Below are 11,404 nucleotides of genomic sequence, written 5' to 3'. Positions count from 1 at the left end.
CGGGTGACAGGGCCCGGGCTCTCCGGTGTGGAGAGGGCCGAATGGATGCACGGATTACCAGCGTGTGGCCAGCCAGCGGCCGGTCGCCTGTGGAATCACAGAGGAGCCAAGCGCAGCTCGTGCCCGCTCCCGGCGCCGCCCACATTTCCTGACCGGGCAGCCCAGCCCAGGGTGGGCGAAGCCCGTGGTGAGCGGTGATACTTCCGACAAATGGAGCTCCGGGAGTTCTTCTGGAAGGGAGGCTAAGGCTGCCAAGGGTCCAAGATGCTGCCAGACGGAGAGCGGCTGCGGACCGCGCGCGGCTTCTGATCCGCCTGCGGTTCGCTTCACCTGTTAGACCCGAGCCCGCCTGGGGTGGGCGGGGGGAAGCAGGCCGGGAGCTCAGCTAAGTGATCCTCGCCAGGCTTCCGGAGCTGTCGGGATGGAAGTGGGGACCGCGCTGCAAGGCCCATGACTTCCTGCAGAAAGGATCCATCGTGTTAGCATGCCTAGGGCATTGATCAGGGGGCCGGGTTTTGCTCAAGCTCTAGACTGAGTCGCTGGCCCCTCTCTTCATCTGGAAAACCAAGTGTTAGCTTGGCAGGTCACACACACACACACACACACACTCAAATTCAGGGCCTGAGGGCTGTCCTTAGCTATTTTGCTCAAAGCTAGTGCTCTACTATTTGAGCCACAGCACCACTTCCAGCTTCCTCCTCCCTTCCCCCCATTCCCACCGCCCTCCCCTTTGGTTCAGTGGAGATAAAAGTCTCATAGAATTTGCTGCCCAGTCTGGCTTTGAACCCACGATCCTCAGACCTCACCCTCCTGAGTAGCTAGAATTACAGGCATGAGTCACCAGTACTTGGCTAGCTTGGTGGTTTGGGAAGTCCTTTTTTCTTACAAAATTATGGCAATGACCACTTTAGTCCAATGATGGTGGCAATGGTCTTAACCTCTTTGTGTCAGATTCTAAGCATTTGGATTGTCACAGCAACCACCTGTTTTTTTTTTTTTTAGTTGTGTCTTACACTCCTAAGACGCACTGTAAGAAAATGTGAAGTTTAAATATAAAGCTAATCTTAGATTAAAACATATCTTTCCAGACAATGAACTGTCTTGCACCCATGTAGTAAAGACAATTTCACTCTTGCTAGGCACTGGTGGCTCACACCTGTAATCCTAGCCACTCAGGAGGCTGAGATCTGAGCACCAAAGTTAGAAGCCGGCCTAAACAGAAATAGAGGCAAAGTGCCTCATACAATCCCTGGCTCGTGTGCAAAAATGGTAGAGCACCAGTCTTGAGCAAAAAAAAAAAAAAAGCAAAAGTGCAAGAATCTGAGTTCAAGTCCCAGTACTGGCACATGCGTGGGCACATGCACATACACATACATGCACACACACCACACACATACACACATAAACACACATACAGTATTTTCACTCCCACAAACTTTGCCTTATCTTGATTAGGAGTTCCTCTTTCCAGTATGGACATTTAACCCAAATTCAATAAACTCAGAAGCCATTGCATGAATGCAAAGCAGGAGTCTGTGAATGATGTTATTACCCTTTTGGAGTGATCCTTGACATGTTTTATTAACAGGTTGAAGTCTTGTCTTTTACAATGGGACACACTAAGGCTGTGCCACACTTGCAAGACTGTCCCTGAATTCTGAGCTAAGTAACAGTGGGTGCACTTTGTAAGGAGGACACTCATGGAAGATTGGGAGGTTGTGCCAGTAGTGTTTGGGAAAACTCTATTGATTACAATTAAAATATAATGAATAAATGAGAAAGTGTAGCCCTAAGAGAAATGATAAGAGATTGGACACCTGTGGCTCACTCCAGTAATCCTAGCTTCGCAGGAGGCTAAGATCTAAGGATCGAGCTTCAAAGCCAGCAGGAGCAAGTAAGTCCATGAGACTCTTTTTGTTGTTGTTGTTGGCTGTGGGGCTTGAACTCTGGGCCTGGGTGCTTTCCCTGGGCTCTTCAGCTCAAGGTGAGCACTCTCCCGCTTGAGCCACAGCACCACTTCTGGTTTTCTGGTGGCTAGTTGGAAGAGTCTCACAGCCTTTCCTGCCCGGGCTGGCTTTGAACTGCGATCCTCAGATCTCAGCCTCCTGAGTAGTTAGGATTACAGGTGTGAGCCACTGGTGCCCGGCAGTCCATCAGACTCTTATCTCCAGTTACATACCCCAAAAAGCTGAAGTGAAGCTGTGACCCAAGTGGTAAGGTGCCAACCTTGAGCAAAAAAGCTCGGGGACAGTGCCCAGGCCCTGAGATCAAGGGCCAGGACCAACACACACACACACACACACACACACACACACACACACACACACACTAAGAGAATGTTGCCAGACTCAAAGGCCAAGCAACACATTTAAGAATTCTATCCCCAGTTTCCAAAATTTTGGGGAAGTCAGTGAAGGTGATGGGTATTTGAGGGGAAGTTTGTGGGAAAGGCTTAAGAGCACCCATCCTCATAAATTTCATTGCTCTCCCTAACATTAAGTTCAATAAAACAGATGTATTTGCTACTACCAGAATAATCTTGTGATTTCTACACTGAATGTCGCTGCTGAGTATCCTCCTCCAGAGATGCTATCTCCCCCACAGCTACCATGGTGCCATGCCTTCCCCTCCATACACATGCTATGTTGTCAGTACACAGGAATTCAAAGTCTTGTTACTGGGGTGTTTTCTAGATACAAGGACTGCCATTTGGGAGCTGCCTGGCCATCAGTGACGGCCCGCTCAGCAACAGCACTGGGACCCCTTTCTTCTACATGACAGCCAAGGATCCCGTGGTGGCTGATCTTATGAAGAACCCCCTGGCATCACTGGCGCTTCCAGAGCTGGAAGGAGAGTTTTGTAGGTAAGCAAGGGTTTGTCCCCACACGTGCAGGCCCAGGTAATTTGGGGCAGAGACGACAGAACAGAAACTTGTGATGTAAACTGGTGTCCTTTATTCTTGGAATCAGATAAACTAGAATTTCTCCATGTACCCAATGGGTGTGATTGGGAACAAGTGATTTGCCTTTAAAGGTCTGTACAATGGAAATATAATCTTGACTTACACTGAGGATGCATTCCAATAAACCCATTATAAGCTGAAAATAATAGTAAGTCAAAAATCCATTTAATAGCTGAGCCCCAGTGGCTCTTGCCTGTAATCCTAGCTACTCAGGAGGCTAAGATCTAAGGATTAAATTTCAAAGCCGCTCAAGCAAAAAAAAAGTTTATAAAACTTTTACCTCAAAAAAAAACCAACCTAGCAAAAAACTGGAAGTGGAGCTGTGACTAGAGTGGTAGAGCACTAGTCTTGTACAAAAATGTTCAGGGATAGCACCCAGGACCTGCATTCAGGCCCCACAAATGGCACAAACATACACACACACACACACACACACACAGTGCATGGACCACCACTAACTATTTCTAACAGTTTTTGTCCACAAGCTTTTGGGAAATACTTTAATTTGATAAAACTAGATATAAGTAAGTTATTAAGTCAAGTAGTACAGGGCAGATACCTGGCCATACAGATTCTGTTAATTTTTCTCATTAAGAGGTTTTAACTGAGGAATGTTCAACTCTCATTTGATCTTGGAAAGATTACCCTGGCCACTCGATTGAAGATTCATTCAAGATTATAAGGAGTGGACTATAGCCAAAAATGATGGCACACACCTGTAAGCTCAGCTACTAGTGAGGCTGAGGTTGGGAGAATTATGGTAAAAACTTTCAAGAATCCATCTTGATCAATTAAAAAAAATCTAAGTACTGTGGTGCATTTGTGTCATCCCAGCTACATAATGAATAAATATAGGAGGATAGAGGCCCAAGTTGGCCCTCACAAAAAGCAAGACCTTATTCAAAATATAACATAACCAAAATAGGCTGGGGGCATTGTTTGAGTGGTAAAACACCTGCCTAGCCAGCACAAAATCCTAAATTCACACTGCGGACTGGGGAAAAAAGAGAGACAGAGAGAGAAAGAGAAAGGACTAATTCTGCAAAGACTACTACATAGAATAGTGTACAATGCAAACTCCCCAAAATTGAGAGTAGAGTAGACTTTTGACAGCCTTAGAGGACAGGGTGAAGGGACATGATCATGACATGGGCAGCTTTGGCTCCCCTGACTCCCCAGCCCAAGGACTAGAACCTCCTAGGAGCTGAGGGTTTATAGCATGAATGTGTCTCCAAAACTCTAAGACACCAAGACCATGAGGACAGTAAGTGGGTCTGAAGTGCATATCCACTGTTGCCTGCCAACAACTAGAATTTAGCTCCAGGATAGCTCAAGTTCTTGAAGTCAGAATTCAAGTGGAACAAAAAGATGAATGCTATGTGGTGTCACTGGTTATTTTAGAATATAAAGAAGTGAAGCCCATGGGAGCTAAGAGGACAGCGCTTGGCAGAGACTGGAGAAGATTGGGAGGGGAGATGCTGCTCAGTGGGTGCAAACTGGGTATAAGACAGACAAGGGGGCTGGGAAGGTGGCTCAGTGGTAGAATGCTTGCCTTGCATGCCTGAGGCCCTGGGTTCGATTCCTCAGCACCACATAAGCAAAAAGAAAAAAAAGCCGGAAGTGGCGTTGTGGCTCAAATAGTAGAGTGCTAGCCTTGAGCTGAAGAGCTGAGGGACAGCGCCCAGGCCCAGAGTTCAGGCCCCACGTCTGGACCCAAAAAAAAAAAGACAGACAAGGGCAGGGCTCTAGTATGCAGCCTGGTTTAAAATGAATGTGTTCATTCATTTGATTGCAGTAATCATCACGAGGCTTATATGTGCATGTTGTTGGGAGCGTTGGGAGAAGGTACAGCACTGTGATTTGAACGGAAGGTCTCATACTTTCACTCCACTTGCTTACAGTTGGCACTCTACCAGTTGAACCAGGCCTCCAGTCTGGCATTCTGCTAGTTAATTGTAGATGAAGTCTCCCAAACCTTTCTATCCAGGCTGGCTTTGAATCACAATCCTCAGATCTTAGCCTCCTGAGTAGCTAGAATTACCTTGAATATACTTAATCTCCAACAGTTAAATATTTTCTTGAAAGATTGCAATCTGAAAAACAGTAAGGAAGGTAGCTTTTCCACTTGTAAAACATCACATCCGTTCAAATCAGACCTACAAACATGTTCTGACTAATCATTCTTAGTTTATTTAAGGTCTAGCTTATTTAATTACTGTGTTTACTTCTGGGTACTGTGATTTCTTCATTTAATTAATTAGATGGATTGAGGGAGGGAAGCAATTTCTTTACGCAGGCTAAAAAGGGTAAGATTCTGTTTTAAGAGTCTGGCGACTAGCATCCTGTCCTCTCTTCACCTTCCTCTCCCTTCAAAACTCAGGTGCCCCTGCCACTAAGTGAATTTATGCTCAGACCAGAGACCATGTGTGAAAGTTTAAAAACAAAACAACACAAAACAGTGATTTGCAAAGAAAAGACTCAAGAGGTTCAATCCCCAGCACTGCCACAGAGAGAGGGGAGGAGGAAGAAAGGGAGAGAGAAGGGAGAGGAGGGGAAGGGAAGGAAGGGAAGTGGCTTGTGAAAGGAGACTTCTCTGGCAGCCTCTTCCCTTACATTCAGACTTGAACCCCCTGGGTTTTACATTTCATTTTCTCAGTAAGGCCAGGCAGCAAGTCCTCAGGACCAGAGAGGATTGTCTGTTGAATTATATTCTGTTCAATGATAGTGATTTTATTTTCATTTTGATAAGATATAAATGAAATCAAGAGATTTATCAGCTGCTTCTGAACTGAAAACATTTCAATGGATAGTCAACAAATGCTAGGTAGGCTTGATGACTAAGAAAGGAGAACCTGAAAGTATCTTGTCTCTCTTCTAAGAAAGGCTTTCTATCAAGGTCTGCTGACACTGTCATGGCTGAAGGTGTCCCTGTCCTGACAGGTAGCAGGTTGCTTTTCAGAGTTCTGTGTGTGTGTGAGTGTGTGTGTGTGTGTGTGTGTGTGTGTGTGTGTGTGTGTGTGTGTGAGTCCCAGTCCTGGGGCTTCAACTCAGGGCCTGGGTACTGTTCCTTAGCTTTTATGCTCAAGGCCAGTGTTCTACTATTTGATCCACACCTCAGCTTTTTGGTAGTTACTTAGAGATAAGAGTCTCACCGACTTTCCTGCTTCAAACCATGATTCTCCAATCTCACTCTCTTGAGTAGGTAGGATTACAGGCATGAGCATGTAATGACACCGGGCTTCAGAGCTTTTTTAATAGAGCTGAATATGATTTAGCATCAGAGGAGATGCTAAATTCCAGGTTTTGCAACAGGATCTTGTTTCTGAGGATGAGGTACCAGACAATGAATGGACTGAGGCCAGGGCTGCATGAGACATGAACTGGAAGCCTCAGCATGCCTTTCTAGGAGGGGTGCAAAATTAAGCATTGCAGAAGTAACTTGACTGAAGGACTGTCACAAGAAGGTGCTGGAACACGCTGCTCTGAGGTCATCCTCAATCCTGGAAGCAGCCTCACTTGTTATTAACATACCAGCAGGAGAAGCATTTGGTAGGACAGAAGTGGGGTTATTTGCCTTCATGAAGTGGGTTCAGAATAAACTTTTAGCAAGTCTTTCTGTATAGGACAATGACCTCACCTACCTCCCCCCATTGTAATGGTTTCTTTTTTTGCGGGGGAGGTCTGGTCATGGGGCCTGAACTCTGGGCCTGGGCGCTGTCCTTCGGCTCTTCAGCTCAAGGCTAGCATTCTACCACTTGAGCCACAGTGCCACTTCCGGCATTTTTTTCTGCCTATGTGGTGCTGAGGAATCGAACCCAGGGCCTTAAGCATGCAAGGCGAGCACTCTACCACTGAGCCACCTTCCCAGCCCTGTAATTGTTTCTTATAAGAATAAAATATGGAATATTAGATGCAAACCTCAGCCCCACCTGATAGCAAGAATAGGTTCCCCTAGAAACCAAGCAATCCATACACTCATCACTGTCCAGCTGAGCCTCAAGCAAGTGCTAAGTGAGCGTGCACTTGCCACAGTTCCCTGTTTGGCAGCCAAGGTGAATCTGTGTCTGGAATCTGCATTCACCTGAGACGTGATATGTATGTCAAAGCCCAGGCCTGGACCTAATCAGATACAGGAACTAAATCCAATTTCTCTTCACTGATTCAGGTTCATTCTCCTTTTAAAGCAATACATGTCTTCTAAATAATTTACCCTCTGTGCAAATTTGTGCTACCTCTCCTTCTCCTTTGCTGATAGATTTTCCCAGTATCCCGATTTTTATAAGAGTTGCCAAAATCTGGGTGTCAATAGTTTATGTCTGTCATGCTAGCTACATGAGAGGCTGAGATTGTTGGGATTGTAGTTCACAGGCGGGCAGAAAACAAGAGCAATGAGGCTGGCCTGTGAACTAGGAAGCTAACAGAGGTAGACTGTGCCTAGGTGCAAACACAGGCAGGAAGCAAAACCACATGTCAAAAATCATGGAGGCCAGGTGCCAGGCAGTTCATACCTATAATTCTAGGTATTCAGCAGGCTGAGATCTGAGAATCAAGATTTGAAGCCAGCTCAAACAGGAAAGTCTGTGAGACTTTTATTTCTAGAAAGCCAGAACTGGAGCTGTGGCTCAACTGGTAGAGTGCCAACCCTGAGCAAAAAAACTCTAGGACAACATCCAGTTCCTAAATTCAAGCCCCAGGATCAACACACACAAAAACCGGGCAAATTTCAGTACTGGAAGGGTGGCTCAGCAGTAAAAGTGCCTGTTTACCAAACACAAGGCCCTGAGTTCAAAAGACTGCAGTACCATGAAATAAAAAACCAAAAGAGGCGCTGGGAAGGTGGCTCAGGGGTAGAGTGTTTGCCTTGTATGCATGAGGCCCTGGGTTCAATTCCTCAACACCACATAAGGAGAAAAAGCCAGAAGTGGCACTGTGGCTCAAGTGGCAGAGCACTAGCCTTGAGCTGAAGAGCTCAGGGACAGTGCCCAGGCCCAGAGTTCAGGCCCCACGGCCGACAATAAATAAATAAATAACCAACCAAAAGAACGGTTAGAGAGGCCTGCAAAGGGAAGCTAGTGTCTTATGTCTTCTGCTCATTTCTGTGGTGGTATCTCATTGCAATTTACAGCCTGATATTATTTCTCTCCCTCATATTATTTCATCCCATGAATGTTGGTCCCCATGATTCCTCTGTAGTTTATAAGCTTACTCATGATTGCAGTTCCTTGGTTCTGATACTGCTCTTTCCCACCGTCTGCTAACCACCTTTATCCATTTAGTTCACAAGCTTTAGGCTTGACAACATCTTTAGCAAAAGTAATGACAATAGTTGTTAAGAATGTAACCCCTGCAAATATATGCCCTCCACAAAGTTTTTAGCACTGTTAAGATTGGTGTAAGGGTTTTTTTTGGTTGGTTGGTTGAGTTGGGGGGGGCGGTTATTGTAAAAATACTGTACAGAGGGGTTACAGTTACATGAGTAAGGTAATGGGTACATTTCTTATTGAGCGTTATTACCTCCTCCTTTGTTTTTCCCCTACCATCCCTTCCCTCCCCACCTCCTTCCCTCTTTCAATATAGTGTCCTGTACATCTCATAGTCACAATGGGTCAACCTGCATCCCCATTTAAGCATTCTGTTATATCCCTTCCCCTCCTTGGGGGGCTTTTTGGTCAGTCATAAAGCTTGAAGTCGGGGCTTGGGTGCTGTCCCTGAGCTCTTTTGCTAGCACTAGTGCTCTACCATTTTGAGCTCTACTTCCAATTTTCTGATGGTTAATTGGAGATAAGAGTCTCACAGGGACTTTTCTGCCCAGGCTGGCTTCAGACTGTGAACCTTAGATCTCAGCCTCCTGAGTATCTAGGATTACAGGCCTAAGCCAGTGGCATCCAGCTGTTTTTGTTTCTTTGTTTGTTTGTTTGTTTAACAGGTCCACCAGTTCCTGGAAATCATTAATCCACTCTCTGTCCTTGTAGAGTTGCCTATTCTGCACATCATAGAAATGGAATTATGTAATATGTGACATTTTGTGGCTGGTGTCTTTCACTTAGCATCATGTTTTCAGGATTCGTTGTGTTGTAGCATGTATCAATAACTCTTTCTGGTGGCCAAATAATATTCCATCTTATGACTATATTATATTTTACTTATCCAATCATCCCTTGGTTTGTTGATAAGCATTTATTTCCGTCTGTGGCTATCATGAATGATACTGCTGTGACCATTATGTCAAAGTTTTGTGCAGACAAACTGAAATTCTGGAATTTCACCTAGAATTGATGTGTCAAACAGTGATCCTTTGCTTAATTTTTTAAGAATGTTTTCCTGATTGGTTGTACTACTTCATATTCCTGCCACCAATGTATAAGTGTTCTGATTTCCCTATGTTTTCACCAATACGTATTATTGTCTCTCATTTTTTGCTGTGCTGTTCTAGAGTGAACAAACTGATACCCAATTATGGCTTTGACTTGCACTTTACTGGTGGTAAATAGTACTTAGCATCCTTCTGAGGAGAAGACAGACATGAACTATTTACCCATTTCTAAACTGGGTTATCTTTTTGTTGTTTAGTTCTATATATCTAATAATTCTGAGGGTTCTTTATTCCCCATAGGACCCTTTTCAGATAGACAGTTTGCAAATATTATCCTCATGTTGGAAGAAACAAAAATGCTAAAGATTCAGTACTGACACTTGAATTGTATATGTTCTTGGTCAGTGCCATTATTATGGTTGTTGTTGTTATTGTATTGGGAATCAAACCCAGGGTCTTATATATTCTAGACAAGTACTCTACCACTGAACCACATCTCTAGCCCTAAAAACTTGTTTTTTTATTTTTGAGACAGAGTCTTGATCATTTTCTCAGATGGCCTCAAACTTGCAATCATCTTGACTTAGCAGCAGAGCTTATAGGCATGTACCACTACACTTGATACTCTCATAGGTTGAGCCTTCTTCATCAAGCAAAGAAATAATGAAAGAAACATTCCTGAGATACTTCAGAGGAGTACTTCACTTAGCCTATGTGTAGAAATTTTCTGGGTCTTTCTTTCCTTATTTTCTTTCTTTCTTTCTTCTTCCTTCCTTCCTTTCTTTCTTTCTCTTACACAAGGCTCATCATGAAAATAGGTTTTAGCTGGGATGCACAGTCCCTGTGTTCAATCTCCATCATGAAAAAAAGAGGGAGGGAGAGAGGAAGGAAGGAAAGAAGAACTGATTTTAAGTAACAGAATCACAAATGAATTTGGGAGATAAAATATTATTCCAATTATGTAAAAAACAAGGTGGGTAATAAAAATCAATTGAACATTAATTGAATTTATTCACTTAACCATTAATTAGACACACATACAAAGCAACATAGTGAATATTATTATTGAAATAGGGCTTTTTCCCTTCAAAGGGTATTTTCTCAGTATTTACTATAGAGTAGGTATTTATGGATAAGACTGAAAGACACACATTCTCCCCCTGCTTGTTTGTTGCCAGATAGTTGAATCAAGCTAGCAAGATCTGCCACATAGGCATGAATATGAAATCTCCTAAGAGTTAAAGCTTCCACTCCAATAGTTGAGAGTTGTTGGAGTTTAGAAAAATGATATTTCAAAGAATGGCAGTTTGACCTACTGAGTACTTAAAGTAAAATAAGTAATTTCAGAGACAGGGCCTCAGTGGTAGAGTGCTTGCCTAGCTGGCATGAGGCTCTCCAGGTGTGGTCCCAGCAAAGAACACCTGAGTTCTTTTGGTCTAGGTATGTTTATGTAGAGTTACTCTGACAATTCTGGGTCTGGGGGAACCATCCCTGGTCTAAAAAACATAGTTGGTCAGGGCTTAGTGGTAAACCATGGACAAGTGCTGGCAGTGATGGCAGAATGGAAGAGGGATCTAGAAGAAATGTCAGAGAAATATAGGTCCCATGGTTTCCCTCATTTGCAATAATTAGTATATGTCTAGGATAACCTTATCAGATGAGCAGAAAAGCTCAAAAGCTATGTACATATAAGATGATAAGTGAAGTGAACCCCAAGATATGGACCCAAGAAGTCTTCTATGTTGTTGTTGTTAATGTACTATGTGATTTTTTTTGGTTCCTTTGTATATTCTTCCCCCTATGGTATATCCCCTGTTGTCCCTGTACTTGATTTTGGTACCCTGCATTTTGTATATGCATTTGTCTAATTTGAGGCGGGAAAGGGGAATAACAAAATGCTGAAACAGGGACACAGGATGACCCATTGCAACAATGATACCCACAAGACAGTATATTGGAAATGAGCTTTGGGAGGGGTGAGGAGTAAGGGAGGTGGAAGAGGGAAGTGATATAGTGGGAAAACAACAAGGGAGGGAGTAACAATGCTTGACAAGAAATGTACTTATTACCTTACTCATGTAACTGTAACCCCTCTGTACAGCATCTTTACAATAAAATAAAATTTTAAA

General features: G+C 43.8%; 1 protein-coding gene across 1 annotated transcript in view; it reads left to right on the top strand.

Moving 5' to 3' along the window:
* Window positions 1-11,404, top strand: part of Creg2 (cellular repressor of E1A-stimulated genes 2) — a 36,580-nt gene that overhangs the window by 676 nt on the left and 24,500 nt on the right. The window contains exons 2-3 of the mRNA XM_013019737.1: window positions 11-187; window positions 2,694-2,863. Coding sequence (XP_012875191.1) covers window positions 11-187; window positions 2,694-2,863 — 347 coding nt within the window. The remainder of the gene's footprint in view (window positions 1-10; window positions 188-2,693; window positions 2,864-11,404) is intronic.

Source organism: Dipodomys ordii, unplaced genomic scaffold (assembly GCF_000151885.1).
Source record: "Dipodomys ordii isolate 6190 unplaced genomic scaffold, Dord_2.0 Scaffold47, whole genome shotgun sequence".
Lineage (NCBI taxonomy): Eukaryota > Metazoa > Chordata > Mammalia > Rodentia > Heteromyidae > Dipodomys > Dipodomys ordii.
The sequence above is the reverse complement of the archived record's forward strand: the minus strand, read 5'-3'. Positions and strand labels throughout refer to the sequence as shown.